The sequence below is a fragment of the Heterodontus francisci genome, chromosome 15 (assembly GCF_036365525.1).
Source record: "Heterodontus francisci isolate sHetFra1 chromosome 15, sHetFra1.hap1, whole genome shotgun sequence".
In the NCBI taxonomy this organism is placed as follows: Eukaryota; Metazoa; Chordata; class Chondrichthyes; order Heterodontiformes; family Heterodontidae; genus Heterodontus; species Heterodontus francisci.
This window is the reverse complement of record NC_090385.1, coordinates 17,554,894-17,572,554: the sequence shown is the minus strand read 5'-3', so window position 1 is coordinate 17,572,554 and position 17,661 is coordinate 17,554,894. Positions and strand designations below refer to the sequence as shown.

General features: G+C 45.3%; 1 protein-coding gene across 2 annotated transcripts in view; it reads left to right on the top strand.

The window, feature by feature from the left end:
- Nucleotides 1-17,661, top strand: part of LOC137377501 (mastermind-like protein 2) — a 381,717-nt gene that overhangs the window by 355,935 nt on the left and 8,121 nt on the right. For both annotated transcript variants that reach the window (XM_068047166.1, XM_068047165.1), the window contains exons 3-4: nt 14,390-14,503; nt 16,323-16,431. In XM_068047166.1, the coding sequence (XP_067903267.1) occupies nt 14,390-14,503; nt 16,323-16,431 (223 nt within the window). The remainder of the gene's footprint in view (nt 1-14,389; nt 14,504-16,322; nt 16,432-17,661) is intronic.

Genomic DNA, 17,661 nt, shown 5'->3' with positions numbered 1-17,661 from the left:
GTTCTAATCTGCTCTTTGTATAAAAGTTACCCAGCAGTGGCCACAGGCTGCTGTAACCTGCCATTATCGATCAATATAATAAAGCATGTGCTGCAGCGATCTGCATTACATCACTGTCAAGCAACAGTAAAGCTGTACTGCACTTGAAAATGTGGTAAATAATACAGTACATATCAGGACTGCTTTAGATAGAGAGAGGGGGTATAATATTTCTCATCGCCTATCACCAATCTATGGTGTGTGTGTCTCTCTATGTCTTTGGTCCTGCTACAGACAATACCTTGAATTAAAGAATGAATCACAAAGTGATTAGCGAGGTGTAATGTGGAATGATTTATGAAAATTAACCATGGTTATATATGATTAATTGCAAAGTGAAATATCCTGTGCTCAGTTTCCACTATTAAGGGTTGTAGTTTGAGTTGCATTAAAATAAGTAAAGACAAAATATAGTCCTTTTTATCATAATACAACAGCTGAAATTCTCCACTGTTTAAATGCTCTGTTCTCTTTTCATTGTGTGTTTAAGGGATCTGTTAAATGTGGGTTACAAATTCTCTTTCTTCTGAAGATCACTTCTGGAAGGTTTGTTGGAAGTTTTGAAATACAGTTTATCGCTTGGTCTTGATTGGTGAGGAAGCTAACTGGGATGTTTCCAAAGCAGGGGATTATTTCATTCAATAACTATTCCATGTATTTGACTCTCTAGCCACCCATTAAAACATGCCACACAGATCACATAAACTGCTTCTTAACTCGTTCCTCTTTCATCCCTGTGCTCGCTGACCTACATTGGCTCCCAGTCAAGCAATATCTTAATTTTAAAATTCTCATCCTTGTTTTCAAATTCCTCCATGGACTCGCCCCTCCCTATCTCTGTAATCTCCTCCAGTCCCACAACCCTCTGGATATCTGCGCTCCTCTAATTCTGGCCTCTTGAGCATCCCTGATTTTAAAGGCTCCACCGCTGGTGGCTGTACCCGTTGCCTAGGCCCTAAGCTCTGGAATACCCTCCCTAAACCTCCTCTTCTCTCCACCTCGCTTTCCTCCTTTAAGACACTCCTTTAAAAATGTATCTCCCTGATCAAGCTTTTGGTCCTCTAACCTAATAGCTCCTTATGTGTCTCAGTGTCATATTTTGTTTTCTAATGATCCTGTGAAGTGCCTTAGGGTGCTGTATTACATTAACGATGCTATACAAATATGAGTTGTTGTTTTAACAGAGCACTTCTGAAGGGAGCAGTTCAGATAGACACCAGCTCCCACTAGTGGCAAAACTATGTAACTGAATATGAGTTGGGGAATTAACACAAATTTTCCTGTTGTCTTTTACAATCCCCCCCCCCCCCCCACCCCCAGAGAAATTTAACACTAAAATAAAAGGGATTTTTTTTGGCAATAAGTCTGATTAAATTACTGTAGAGCTGGATGTAAATCAAGCCCAGGAATCAGACATCAAAGGGTCATTATTCCACTTTGCCTGAGATACTAAATCCATGAGAAATTTAATGTGCCCCAGAGATATGCATTGAAACTATTCCAAATACGCCTTTTTAAAAAAAAACAGATGCATATTTTTGCTTCAGTAGGCAGGGGCCATTACATGCAACAAGGCCAGCTAAAAGGAAGCACTACTGTTTGTAGCCCAATTTTTACAGACTACTTCCATTTCTGTTCAAGTGAATGTCATTTCTGTACATATTATACCTGCTGCCTGAAAAGGTGGTAGAAGCAGATTGATTATTCTCTTTCAAAAGAGAATTGGACAAATACTTGAAGGGGAAAAAATTGCAGATCTGTAAGGAAAGAATTGGTGGAGTGGGATTAATTGGAAAGTGATTTTGAAGAGCCAGTACTGGTGCCATGGTTCGAATGGCTGCTTTCTGTATGATTCTATAGCCACAATTTGCAGCTTCCTGACTGGTAATCGAGTAAAGATTCAGCTTTTTTTTCTCTTTGTAAATATCTGTCCTAAAGTGCTGTGGATCTCCCAAAGGCTTTGATTTGCTGTTTACTTCGGTGATGAGAATGTGACCACGACAATTCACAACACAGTGACCACAAAGGGAGGGTGATTGATGATGGTCCAGAAACCAAAGCTATGTTTTTAAAAAAAAAATCTATCTGATCAATAATGCAAACTCTATTTTCTCATGTGGCCTCTCATTATTGGCATTCACTCCCATCACCAGAGTGGGGGAATTTGCTAAGCTCCACATAACCTCTTCATAGATGCTGAAATGATGCCACAATTTGCCACATTTTCCTGTCTAAGGATTGTACAGGGTGGGAGACCATAAATGGTTTAAAAATCCTTCAGTGATTACATAGTTGGACCCAAATAAACTGTCTGATCTTACAAAAGATATAGGACTTGATTTTGCAGTCAGCAGTGAAGCGATGGTGCTCACTTATTGACCTCAAAGAAAGCTGCCTACAAAGACCATTTGATCTCTGTGGCACAGACTTCCTCTTTCCCAATGGGCATTTAAATCTGACGCCAGGTCAAGGGGATCTCCAGGCATGCAGCAGCTGTGATATCATCAAGCAGGGTAAGCAGCCAATCACATTGCAGAAATTTCATAGACAGCAAACCAGGAAGTTAAAAGCATTGATTATCCTTTACTTTTAATTTTTCTATGTTTCTATATTGAAAGAACTTATGGTTGGATTAAATCTAAACTGAAATATCATGAAGTATATTTTAATTGTGGCGGCGCAGTGGTTGGCACCGCAGCCTCACAGCTCCAGCGACCCGGGTTCAATTCTGGGTACTCCCTGTGTCTGCGTGGGTTTCCTCCGGGTGCTCCGGTTTCCTCCCACATGCCAAAGACTTGCAGGTTGATAGGTTAATTGGCCTTTATAAATTGCCCTTAGTATAGGTAGGTGGTAGGGAAATATAGGGACAGGTGAGGATGTGGTAGGAATATGGGATTAGGGTAGGATTAGTATAAATGGGTGGTTGATGGTCGGCACAGACTCGGTGGGCCGAAGGGCCTGTTTCAGTGCTGTATCTCTAAACTAAACTTAATTATGTTGATTTTTTTTATCATTATGCAGAAATTTGACATTCCACAAATATAAAATTAGATTTTCAGAGCCACTGAAAATGTCTAGCCTTAATTAGGAAGTTGGTACACCATTTAAAAACCTAGTTTCATCTCATTCAACAGGTTGTAACTTTTTTTCAACGGTTTTAATGATGAGACTGACTATTTAAAAGGGAAGTTTTTTGTCAGTTCACTGCTCAGGGATTGTACTCTAGGGGGACCTCAGGAGGAACATAGAATTACTATTATTCTGCGCACGTGCAGACACCAAAGTTGTTGACCATTTCAGTGGGGTCAAGGCTAATTAATGGCCACTTAAGGGCCTCTTCTCACTGCCACTAGTATATTACCAATGGTGGATGGGCACTTCACCACCTAGGGAGGCTGTGGCCTCAGTAGGGGGTCCCTCCTGATGGGGCACCCTGTGCCCCATGGAGTGCTCCACCAGCAGCAAGTGTCACCCCTGCTAGAAGACTACCCCACCCCGCCCTCGCAATTGACACCACCCCCCCCCCCCACAACCTGGCCTCAGCCTGTCTGGCCCTGGCAATCCAGGGCTGCCTCGATGGCTGCTCCTGCAGAGACTGCTGCAGTCCCAGCAGTGGCCAATGCTCCCAGCAGCGCTGCTGGGACTGAAGAGCTGCGGTGTCCTGATTGGCTGGCCGCTCTTGGAGGAAGGACGTGCTACCTTAGAGGGGCGAAAGCCACAACTGCAGGCAGTTAATTGCCTGAGCACCGTAAAGTACAGTCCTGGCTTTCAGGCCGGTGGAGGCTGGCTCAACCCTGACATTCCAGCCGATGAGTGAGGCCACCACCACCACATTAAATGCTGCCCATTGTGCATAGCAATCAGGACCAGGAGCCCTGGCTGACTTATTCTCTCGCTCTCGCTCTGTCTCCTTCCCCAACCAATTATGACACCTCCACTGACACACTGCCTGGGTTCAGCTGTTTACTTGCAGACCTGGGATTTAACCTGGAATTTGGAAGCTTCTTGGTCATAGAATTACATAGAATTTTACAGCACAAAAACTGGCCATTCAGCCCAACTGGTCTGTGCTGGTGTTTATGCACCACGCAAGCCTCCTTCCACTTGAACTTCATCTAATTCAGTCAGCATATCTCTCTCTCTTTCTCCCTCATGTCCTTATCTAGCTTCCTGTCACGTGTAGCAATCATCACAATCATCATTGTGAGGTTAAAAAATGGCTGAGCTATGAGGAAGCTTTAGTGATGCACTTAATAAATGTGTCCTTATACAAATTCCACTTTAAGAGGCATCAGGGACTCCGTTCTTTATTTGATTATTGGCTTTCCATTATCTTTCGGAGCCCTGACTTTCTTTATAACTTGTCAGCTGTGGCTCGGTTGATAATACTCTCACCTCTGAGTCAGAAGGTAGTGGGTTTGAGCCCCACTCCAGGATTTGAGTGCAGTACTAGGGGAGTGCTGCACTGTCAGAGATGCCATCTTTCGGGTGAGACGTTACACACCCCTCCAGAAGCTGGCAGGGAGGCGTAAAATTGGGTGGGATGACTGGGAGCACTGTGCCCATAGCCAACCCACCTCTGCTGGTATTTTACCAGTGGCAGGGTAGATGACGGGCGATTTGCCCACCCTTGGGCCAATTGATGCCCTTAAGAGGCTAATTAATGGCTACTTAAGAGCCTCTTCCTGGTGCCAGTCACCCTCGTCCTCCTCGTGCACCCTGTGCCCCACGGAGAGGTTCACCCCGGCTTGCTTGATCCCCACCCAGCAATCTCCCCTACGACCCTCCCTCACTGGGCCCTGTCTGACTTACCTGAACTCCGGGCCTCTGTCACTGGCTGGGTCTGGGGCCAGGTGCAGTCCCAGCAGTGGCCACCACTCCCGGTGATTGGCCGGCAGCTCTTGGTGGCGTGGCATCCTGCCTCAGTGGGGCAGAAGCCACGCCCTCAAGCAACTAATTGCTTGAGCCATACAAAATTGTCGTGTTTTCCCAGGCCAGCAGAAGTGGACTCGCCACCCCTGACTTTCTAGCTGGTGGGAGGGGCCACCACCTCCATGATAAATCCCAGCCCCAGTCTGCCCCTTCAGGTAAAAGATCCCATGACACTCATATGAAGAAGAGGATGGGAGTTATCCCCAGTGTTCTGACCAATTTATTCTTCAATCAATATCTCAAACAAATTATCTGGCCATTATCACATTGCTATTTGTGGGCACTTGCTGTGCACAAATTGGCTGCCCTGTTTCCTACATTACTACAGTGACTACACTTCAGGGCTGTAAAGTAATTTGGGGAATCTTGTAGTTGTGCAAGCTGATGTAGAAATGTAAGTTGTTCTCTTTCATAGCTGTCAAAAACTGTTCCTATCTCATCAGATAATTAAATACTTGTTGATTCATCACCACTCCCCACTGTATGCTTCCAACGATTTAGGATGTTTCTTTAAAAAGGCAATTGAGAGTTTGGCAGCAGGGAATGTACCCAACTTCTAAGAACGATGACGCTAAAATGGAAAGTTTCAAGTTTTTTTTGAGCAAAGCTTTTTTTGGAAGAACATTAACATTTTAGCATTGAAAGTTATACATTAAAGAACTGATTAAATCTGAGCAGTTTCAAATAGAAATTGAAGAATGTGCAGAACCATGGGACATATCTTCACTTTCAGCAAGTTGTCCCAGAAAGTCCAAAAATGTCCCCCTTGCCCATTATGGGGTTGGGGAGGTGTGTGGGGGGGGGGGGGGGGGGGGGTTCATAATTCTGTCCTAGTGCTTGGGAGGGTAATGGCTAGCAGATGAATAAAGATTTTCTTTTCCTGTTCATTGATCCTGGAATACAAGAACTTAACAAACCATCTGCTTTAGTTTTCACTCACGGTGTAGAGCAATGTGCCTCAGGATAGTTTTATTTCCTTGTGTGAACTAATGGAGAAAATTGATTGCTGCTAAGAGAACATTAAAAAGAACTCTCTACTGTTAAATTTCAGTAAAAGCATTAAATGGCCTGCACCCAAAGCATAACGTAGGTTCACTGTTCATGGCTGATGTTTGTTTGCCACGACTCCAAGCTGTAGTCCATGTATACATGAGTAGAACTGTCCACTGTATATACTTTGCCTCTGTGATGTGAGAATGCCATCATAATAAAAACTGAAAATGCTGGAAATACTCAGCAGGAAATGGCAGCATCTGTGGGGAGAGAAAAATAGAGTTAATGTTTCAGATCAGTGACTTTTTATCAGAACTGACAGTAGTTAGCAGTGTAATAGGTTATAAGCAAGTGAAAGGGGGAAGGGTTGGAAAAAGAACAAAAGGAAGTGTCTGTGATGAGATGGAAGACGAGAGTGATTAAATGACAAAAGGGTTAGTGGTGCAGGGACAAAGGGAGAGGTAATGATAAATATATCATCAGCAGTTCTTGGGGAAAACCAGTCTTTTTCATTACTAGCTCTTTCTAACATTCTGTTCTTTTAAATAATGGGTTAACGTAAAGATAAGATGAGTGGCAAAGGCTTCATTTGGGCTGTGGTATTAAGACCTTTCCTCGCTTAGCCCTTGATGGAAAACCCCTGCAAAGCAAGGTTATTTCTGCAGTACTCTGTAAATTTGAAGTCTTCCTGTATCTTATTGTAGCTGTTCCTTTACACATTGTACCAAGCTTGAAACATTTCCTGCTGATTCTTTCCAAAGGCTGAATTTTCCCCTAAGTTTCATTTCCTAGTTTTTAAATTGGTGCTGACATGTCTGAAATATCAAAACTAACATGAGCCTTTTTCACCCCTGAATGGTATTAGATGAATGATTTACATTTCATCATTTATAACCAAGGAAGCATAACAGCACAAGAACAGTAGGGATTACACTCAAGTGATCTGTAAGCAGCACAGTTTCCTATTTCAGGGGCTTGCTTATTTGTTTTGTTAACCTGTATTGTTAACCTTGTGGTAATTTAGCCATCATACAACGACAAGCCATCTTTAGAACATCAAAACCAACCAACTCAATGATGTGGGGTTTCAGATACATTGTGGAGGGGGGTTCATGATTGGGTTGCTAACTGTAGATGTATTCCTGGAGGTTTTGGCACATGTTCTCCAGCCTACAGCTGCCCCTGCTCAAACAGCAATCTTTCTGCATTTCCAAAATTTTTATAACAAAGAAAGCAGACAAGGAAAATTAAATTATGATTTTTCTCCTGAGTCGCTCATAGCAATATCCTGTGTACTAATCTTTCATTCCTGGAGGCTTCAGGACAATGCAGGTGGGTCGGCGACTCGAATTCATGGTGCTCTCCAAATTTCGTAGCTGTGATACACCCTTAGCCGTGCGCTAGTTGCCATCAAGATGGCTTTCAAGATGGCTCCTGGGCTGGAAGCTCCCTAGGAAGCTCCCTTGCTGTTCAACTCTATCCATGGCCATCTGCTCCCATCCCTAACGTTTTCTCCCCCAATCTGCCCTCTTAAACTGTTTAAAATCCCCTGGCTCTTTAAATCAGTTCATTTTAGCCCTATCTAAAGGCTAACAGTTAGTTTAGTGTATGTTACCTGGGCCCACTGCCCTCCCCCAGCCACACCTGCTCTTTGTTTTCTCAATGAAATTGATCCGGATGAAACTGACGAGCACAGCTGCCGATACTTTAATCTCCGATCCTGCTGTCTTCACAGTCCAGAGTGTCTGCAGCCACGGCATGCGGTAAGTCCATTGAGGTGAAGAAGGAGCTGCGGGACCCGAGAGAAGTCCTGTGAAAAGGTGCCCCGAACACCCAAAACATCCACGAACGGCCCCCCCCCGGCCGCAACTTCAAAGCGCCCGCGGGAGATGGCTCGGAGAGCATCTGCAGCGCACTGTCGGCAATGCTGCATGCCTTTATTTAAACCACTGCAAAAAAAAAACCCTTAGCAATCACCTCTAAGTCTGCCAAATGATGCTTCACCTCCCGAAGGACGTGGATGAGCTTTCCGGACGTCGATGGTGGGCACTGAGGAAATGGCTTATTACCTGCACCAGATTCCACCCCCCCTTTACCCCCCTTCCACCCCCCCCCCCCCCCCCCCCACCCCCCGTCCCCTTCCCTGCTCCACCCTCTCAGCTCACCCCCTCACAACCCCGTCCCAGCCCGCCCCCCCCTCGCACCATCTTCACCCCGCACCCCCTTCCCCTGCACCCCCCCCCACCCCCTCCCTCTACCCCTCCCCCTTGCATCCCCTCCTCCCACCGGCACCATCCTACACCTGTGTAGGGGCCCCAACAACCCCACTGCCTTGTGGGCGTCTCGGGAGAGACCAAGGCTAAGGGAGTAAACCCTAACAGAAAATCCGGAGCGGAACCCCGTAGGCGGTCATGTGTCACCTTTGGCATGTTTCCGGCAGTTCCTGCAGCCATACTGGTGCCAAACGTCGTGTCCTGCACTCCTTTGGACCCCACCAGAAAGGCCGAGAGGGGGGTTTTGACGACTGGGCAACTCTCAACCTCCATAAATTTGCCCAGGCATGCGCCATGGAGAGGTCACTCCATAGTTGCCTCACAGCGACTGAAACAACACGGAAGGCAGCAGTTACGGGTTATAAGTCCAGATAAATTGGCGTAGAAACTGGGCGCCACGGGTTGCCTTTGTCGGTGGGAGAGGTCATTGCACCTCACTGGACAGCTACCGCCCGCCTCAAACCGGGCAGCCCCCGGTCAATAAGGTTCTGTCCCGCCACAGTCTGCCTGCTTCAATGGGTGCTTGGAGCTCAGGGTCATTGCCCGAAAGGTGGACTGATACACCGCACCAAACAACATGAAAAAAGGAAAGAAGGTACCAGCCCTTCGCTTTGCAAGCTGGAACGTCAGAACTATGTGTCCTGGCCTGTCGGAAGACCTTACACAAATCAACGATTCTCGGAAGACCGCCATCATTAACAACGAGCTCAGTAGACTCAATGTGGACATTGCAGCACTTCAGGAGACTCGCCTCCCCGCGAGTGGCTCTCTAGCAGAGCAAGACTACACCTTCTTCTGGCAGGGCAGGGATCCTGAAGAACCAAGACAGCATGGAGTGGGCTTCGCCATCAGAAACTCCTTGCTCAGCATGATAGAGCCTCCCTCAAATGGCTCGGAACGCATACTGTCCATCCGACTGCTCACCACCTCTGGTCCAGTACACCTACTCAGCATCTATGCTCCAACACTCTGTTCCGCACCTGAAGCTAAAGACCAGTTCTATGAACAACTCCATAACATCATTAGCAGCATCCCCAACACCGAACACCTATTCCTGCTGGGGGACTTTAATGCCAGGGTTGGGGCCGACCATGACTCATGGCCCTCCTGCCTTGGGCGCTATGGCGTTGGAAGGATGAATGAGAACGGGCAGAGACTGCTTGAGTTGTGTACCTATCATAACCTCTGCATCACCAACTCGTTCTTTCACACTAAACCCTGTCACCAGGTTTCATGGAGGCACCCAAGATCACGTCGTTGGCACCAGCTAGACCTCATTGTCACAAGGCGAGCCGCCTTAAACAGTGTTCAAATCACACGCAGCTTCCACAGTGCGGACTGCGACACCGACCACTCCCTGGTGTGCAGCAAGGTTAGACTCAGACCAAAGAAGTTGCATCATTCCAAGCAGAAGGGCCACCCGCGCATCAACACGAGCAGAATTTCTCACCCACAGCTGTTACAAAAATTTCTAAATTCACTTGTAACAGCCCTTCAAAACACTCCCACAGGGGATGCTGAGACCAAGTGGGCCCACATCAGAGACGCCATCTATGAGTCAGCTTTGACCACCTACGGCAAACGTGCGAAGAGAAATGCAGACTGGTTTCAATCTCATAATGAAGAGCTGGAACCTGTCATAGCCGCTAAGCGCATTGCACTTTTGAACTACAAGAAAGCCCCCAGCGATTTAACATCCGCAGCACTTAAAGCAGCCAGAAGTACTGCACAAAGAACGGCTAGGCGTTGCGCAAACGACTACTGGCAACACCTATGCAGTCATATTCAGCTGGCCTCAGACACCGGAAACATCAGAGGAATGTATGATGGCATGAAGAGAGCTCTTGGGCCAACCATCAAGAAGATCACCCCCCTCAAATCTAAATCGGGGGACATAATCACTGACCAACGCAAACAGATGGACCGCTGGGTTGAGCACTACCTAGAACTGTACTCCAGGGAGAATGCTGTCACTGAGACTGCCCTCAATGCAGCCCAGCCTCTACCAGTCATGGATGAGCTGGACATACAGCCAACCAAATCGGAACTCAGTGATGCCATTGATTCCCTAGCCAGCGGAAAAGCCCCTGGGAAGGACAGCATTACCCCTGAAATAATCAAGAGTGCCAAGCCTGCTATACTCTCAGCACTACATGAACTGCTATGCCTGTGCTGGGACGAGGGAGCAGTACCCCAGGACATGCGCGATGCCAACATCATCACCCTCTATAAAAACAAAGGTGACCGCGGTGACTGCAACAACTACCGTGGAATCTCCCTGCTCAGCATAGTGGGGAAAGTCTTTGCTCGAGTCGCTCTGAACAGGCTCCAGAAGCTGGCCGAGCGCGTCTACCCTGAGGCACAGTGTGGCTTTCGTGCAGAGAGATCGACTATTGACATGCTGTTCTCCCTTCGTCAGATACAGGAGAAATGCCGTGAACAACAGATGCCCCTCTACATTGCTTTCATTGATCTCACCAAAGCCTTTGACCTCGTCAGCAGACGTGGTCTCTTCAGACTACTAGAAAAGATCGGATGTCCACCAAAGCTACTAAGTATCATCACCTCATTCCATGACAATATGAAAGGCACAATTCAACATGGTGGCTCCTCATCAGAGCCCTTTCCTATCCTGAGTGGTGTGAAACAGGGCTGTGTTCTCGCACCCACACTTTTTGGGATTTTCTTCTCCCTGCTGCTTTCACATGCGTTCAAATCCTCTGAAGAAGGAATTTTCCTCCACACAAGATCAGGGGGAAGGTTGTTCAACCTTGCCCGTCTAAGAGCGAAGTCCAAAGTACGGAAAGTCCTCATCAGAGAACTCCTCTTTGCTGACGATGCTGCTTTAACATCTCACACTGAAGAATGCCTGCAGAGTCTCATCGACAGGTTTGCGTCTGCCTGCAATGAATTTGGCCTAACCATCAGCCTCAAGAAAACGAACATCATGGGGCAGGATGTCAGAAATGCTCCATCCATCAATATTGGCGACCACGCTCTGGAAGTGGTTCAAGAGTTCACCTACCTAGGCTCAACTATCACCAGTAACCTGTCTCTAGATGCAGAAATCAACAAGCGCATGGGTAAGGCTTCCACTGCTATGTCCAGACTGGCCAAGAGAGTGTGGGAAAATGGCGCACTGACACGGAACACAAAAGTCCGAGTGTATCAGGCCTGTGTCCTCAGTACCTTGCTCTACGGCAGCGAGGCCTGGACAACGTATGCCAGCCAAGAGCGACGTCTCAATTCATTCCATCTTCGCTGCCTTCGGAGAATACTTGGCATCAGGTGGCAGGACTATATCTCCAACACAGAAGTCCTTGAAGCGGCCAACACCCCCAGCTTATACACACTACTGAGTCAGCGGCGCTTGAGATGGCTTGGCCATGTGAGCCGCATGGAAGATGGCAGGATCCCCAAAGACACATTGTACAGCGAGCTCGCCACTGGTATCAGACCCACCGGCCGTCCATGTCTCCGTTATAAAGACGTCTGCAAACGCGACATGAAATCGTGTGACATTGATCACAAGTCGTGGGAGTCAGTTGCCAGCATTCGCCAGAGCTGGCGGGCAGCCATAAAGACAGGGCTAAATTGTGGCGAGTCGAAGAGACTTAGTAGTTGGCAGGAAAAAAGACAGAGGCGCAAGGGGAGAGCCTACTGTGCAACAGCCCCAACAAACAAATTTCTCTGCAGCACCTGTGGAAGAGCCTGTCACTCCAGAATTGGCCTTTATAGCCACTCCAGGCGCTGCTTCACAAACCACTGACCACCTCCAGGCGCGTATCCATTGTCTCTCGAGATAAGGAGGCCCAAAAGAAAGGAAAAAAAAGAAGTTGCCATCATTAATTCACCATGTAATGTGCTGAATTTCCTAAAAGAAATGGGTCTTTGAGGTTGAATGTAAAGATACAGAATCAGATGCCACAAGCAGTTACATACTTATCACAGTTCAGAGTGTCAAAATAAAAAGAAGGAAGGAATTCATCTCAAGTTGGTTTCTTCTGAAATGGAGCCAGGAATATACTGTACTTAGCAAACTGCAAACTTCCCTCACCAGCTGACCTATGATTAGATGTCCTATTTACAGCAATTAGACATTGTAGTCTTAAAGGGGCAGGAATAGTTGAACACAACTGCACCACAGCAGGACACTGATGCTGTCTGTCACATTGTATCATGTTCCTCTCTTTACAATACAGAATACCACCGGATAAGCAATGCGATGGGGGATGTGCTACTCGTGGCTGTTTCTCACGGCTAATGGGTGGATAATGTGTTCATGTAGCCCTGAGTTACTTTGGACACAATATTGTCATGCTAGGCCCCCACCTGACAAGAATGAGACACATTAATTTTGTCATGAACATTGATTTTGAACTGTTACTGGAATGAAGAAAAGACTTGTTAAACAGATCAGCCATGGCTGGAAAATACATTTGCATATTAACAGACGGTGATTGGAAGGACAAAGGACCATTCCCTGACACATTCAACCCACAATGGACCCTGATCGCCAGGTATTGTGTGTAAGTGGAGCATTCCAGACTCTGCTAAGGTGATGCAATCCAAGACGTGGTCAGACCAGTAAGTCACATGACTAACCTGCTTGGCAACCTGGGTTTTTCTGAATTGTACAAACCGTTTGAACTCAGAGTGTCGGTTGCTCATGGACCGAGAAGATCTCTCCTGTCTGCTCCCATCTCTTTCTCGCAAACCTCTGAATCCACTGAAGTCACATGAACCCCAAGAGAGAAAAGTCTCCTAAGGTGAATAAGGTTTAAGAAGAATATTGGGCCCCAACGAAAAATAAGATCTACCTACAATCAAGGACTCTACAGTGAGCACGAAGAACCGTAACAAAAACTCTTCAGATATTGCCTCAAACTTTTTCCACCTTATTTTTCTTCTCTTTTCTTTCTCTATTTGCATGTGTCCTTCGCATACGCATGCTAGCGTGAGCACGCCCTGTATCCATAGGTGTTAACTGAATTAGAGTTTAAGTTTAATACATTTCAACTTTTCTTCTTTAAACCTAAGAAAACCTGTTGTGCTGGTTTCTTTGCCTAAAAATTGGAAAGCGGTGAACAAGGATTCATCAAGGGGGCGCTAAATCAAAATTAAACCCTGTTACAAACAGACCAGGCGAAGGCTGAAAGGGAACCCTAGACCTCTTTCTCACCTGGTCCTAACAATATGCATAAGGAGAGCAACCGAAGGAAAAAAAATGATCCACCCACGTCTGTAATTTATGCCAAACTCTCCAGAATTGTACTTGATCTTTACAAATTTACAGCAGATTGAGGCAATTGTTGAAGTATTGGGAATGGGAGTGTGGGTACATATATGGGGTGAGGAGCGGTGATGTTTGACGTTTAAATGACAACTAGAGTTGCCAGTTGTAGTCGGATGGATTCCTGAAAGCTTCATCACGTAATCTGCCGCCTCCAACCGCTGCTGCACACCCACCATTGGCCGTCCATTCTCATGATACATCACCTTTCCACGGCCAATTAAAAATGAGTAGTCTCTTCAGTATCGATTGGATGATTCCTGGCTGTCCGTCAAACAGCATTTTCTCCTATCTCCAATAATTAATGTAGAAGGAAACTAATAAAAACATAACTTTTTTTTTTGCCCCTACCAATTTTCTTCTATGTTGCTCGCAGTGGTGTCATAGACTGTTAATTCCTGGAGACTCCTAGGGAGGGGTTGCTGACCCTCATCATAATGCCAGGGTTAACATTGCAAGAAATTCTCCAGATTGCCATCCAACAACAGTGCAGAGAATGTGCTGTATTCAAGAAAGACTTGCTGGTAGAAATCAGTGTTGTAACAAATGATTGAAAAATGTTGCTGTCGCTGCATCTTAAATTTGTGTGTGTGCGTGCAAATCATTGACGACTTGTTCTGAGCAGCTACATCAGCTGGATAGACGTTTAGTCATTAAACCATTCTTGGTCACCAGCCGCTTTTGTTGTCATGCTGGACATCTAGTGTTGGTGCACATTCTGAGTCCTCTGCTTGCCTGTGGAAAACATCAGCTTAATAGCAGCAGAAAGGATTGTTAAAAGCCTCACTGGTAAATAAAGGTTGATGGGAAGTTCTGTGGTTTTTTTTTTTTAATTCCCTTTTCTCTTCCTTCAATATAGGATCATAACCCCAGTAACAATTATATAAAAGCCACGTCACAAGCCTTCCTCAAGCAGCAACTTCTGAAGAAACAGCAACATAATTTCCTCCAGCAGCAGCTCTTGGCTGACCAGGTGAGTCCCTCTGTTTTTGAAGCACATTCTGATTGTACTCCTGGGACTCTGTTTCCCCAATAGAGCATCACTGAAATAAACAATGCATTCTATCCCTCACTGATCGTATTGGAGTGCAGAGTGTCCTATCAAAATGGTATCTGGATTATAGACACTGCAGCTGCTGGAAATCTGAAATAAAAATAGAATACTGGAAAATACTCAACAGGTCAGTCAGCAGTTGTGGAGACAGAATCAGTGTTAACATTTTAGATCGCTGACCTTTTGTCAGTTTTAAAACAGAAGCAGTTACACTTAAGGCATGTGACTCTGTTACTCATGATGTCATCCATTTAAGGTACACAGGTGCTGTAGTTCTAACTGGGCTAATGAACTCCTGTATCAAGGGATTACTTGCAAAATAAATTTGTACTCCTTTTCCAAGCTCTACACATGTATACCTGGGTTTTAGGGCAAGGGCAGGTCAACTGGAGATTCAGGCAAACCTCCATATCCAGAGCCCATTTTCCTTATTTCTTTTGAGGCAAAGTTTTGTTCAACATTAAGATATGGACTTTTGGTCTGGATAGACCGGTCATTGTTTTTGGTGGTGGGGAGGAGGAAGTAATATTTTGTCTTTCACGATAAGTTCCTTTAGCAAAAAATGAAACTGGAAAGCCTCCCAACATTTGAAAGATTTGCTCTGTTATCTTTAGAGCATTGACTTCCACTGTATGAGGGAATGGAAGGCTGTTCTGCTACAAGTAGGCTAAGTTGACTTCTTGACGTGATTCAAAACCTTTCACCAGAACGAACTGGCAAATTTGAGATAATTGTCCTTTACTTTGTTTGGCTTTGAACTGGAATTTGGTGTATTGGTCAGCTCACATTTTTTTTAAGAAATAAAAGCTCTAGGCTTTTACAGATGGGTCACAGGTGAAGCTTTCTTAAAGGATCACTTCTTGAGTAGAATCAGGGTATTCTGCCTTGCCATCTCTAAAGACTGGAATGTAAACACCGCTTTCAGCATCCTTGGAGGCCTTAAAATAGTATAGCCTTTTATTTCATCTGCTTAAATGCTTCCAAAATGCTGCAATTTTAACCTCCATTTGAGTGCCGTTTGCCGACTTCCAGACCAAAGAAGTCAGTGGGACTGGCTATTGAAATTGGGCATTGGGCCAAGGGTATGTTCCCCAACACAAGGATTCATGCTTCAGGTGAGGAGACCCGATCAAGGGTGAGAGGGGAGGAAGACCAGGGCAGGGTGGAGGAGGAGAGGTCCAAGGTTTCCTTGAAGGGATGTAGGAAAACTCCTCTTATCCCACAGGGTAACAAAACCATTTAAATAGAAAAACCCCCGACACCTCCAACAATGCAGGACTCACTCAGTACTGCACTGAAGTGTTAACCTAGATTATATACTCATCCTGGAGTGTGGCTGAAACACACAACTTTCTGACTCGAGGGCAAGAATGCTGCAACTGAGCCAAGCTGACACCGGGTTGATTAACTTAGTGACATTTCTTGCAACTAAGTTACAAAGCAGGACGTGGTACGCAATAGCTGGATATGATATAGGAGCAGAGAGCATTTTGTACTGATTTGTCTCTTTTGCTGTCCTTGTCTTGTACGTGCATATATATTACTGCTTGGAATGAAATATTCAGGAAAGAGCCTGTAAATTAAAATTTCAAACACCTATCTACATTGTGAGGGGCTGAAATATCTAAATTAAGGTGGCAAGATAAGTTCTTATTTGACATGTGTTTTGCCTTATTTTATTAGTCACTGCAGTTTTATGATTTAATTAGCGACATTCCCCTTCCATTTTGTTTTTCAGGAGAAACAAAGGCAACATGATCAAATAAATGGTCACATGATCCGAGTGTCACCTGAATACAAGGAGCAGCGGAGTGCATTTGGAGTTCAATCATTAAATCAGTTCCAAGGTAAGATCAGTATTGAGGTACACAGTGTAAATCATTTAAGAGTGCTCTTAATGAGGCCACCAGTAAGTGCTTTATCTGGAAGTCGTCTTTGGCGTGATGGGGGATTCCATTAATTCAGTGGCAAGCAGAGCTGCTCAATGTGGACTGTGTACCTGTCTACAAAATTTGGATTTAAGGTGGCATCACTAAAGAACTGGGAGAGGAGGTCTTTCCCTAGCTGACTGGAATAGCCATCCGCTTCTCTGGCATTCCCGTTTTTTTTCTTGCAAAATGTGCTCTTTCGCTCTCAGAATACCCTGGCAATACCACTTGTGGTTTTCCTGTCTAGGCTCCAGAAAGTCTACACACAGAAAAGTTGAGCATTAACGTCTGCCTACAGCAAGCAGCTGTGTTGAAGACGTAGATTGGAAAGTTGTGGGTGGAAGCCGAGAAGGGGAGTAGAACTGGTGTTGCAACATTCTTGTTCAGGATATTGCTTAATTGCTGCAGGTAGATTTCTGAGAGCAATCTAGGCCATGTAAGGTGCTGAGTGGAGTCCAAACAAACTCATTGTCCCGTTCAAATTAACTACAACACTTCTGGTTTGTCACAATGAGGTTCAGAGGGACCATAAACCCAAAGTGCAAAGTGTCACAAATTGAGCACAACTGGTGTTCATTTAAAAGATAGGCTCAGAGACGTTGAGGGGTTGTGGCAATGTTGCTGTGTGTAGTAGGTGTTTTTCCGAAGTTTGGTTTGATGGATACTGTCAGAGAAGCATTGCGTGATGCCTGTTCGGGAAGTACTTTCACCAGCTTCTCAAATTAAAAATTTTATTAATTTTGTAAAGACTTTTGTAAAAGGAAAGAATTGCATTGTATATTTCACACTTCAGGGCATCCTAACACACTTTACAGTGAATAAAGTATTTTTGAAGTGTAGTCACTGTTGTAATGTAGGAAACATGGCAGCCAATTTGCACACAAGCTCTCACAAACAGCAGTGGGATAATGACCAGATTAACTACTTTTAGTGATGTTGGTGGAGTGATAAATGTTGAACAGGACACTGAGGAGAACTCATCTGCTCTTGGACATGAGTATTGGAGCTAAACCTAATACCTCCTCCTCCTCAAAAGATGAATCCAGAATTAGCATTAAACCCAGTAAAAGCGGCAAATATCCAAGGTTTCCACTTTCTCTTTCTATGGAACCAACATTTCATCTGCTCTTGGTATCTGTGGATGCTGTT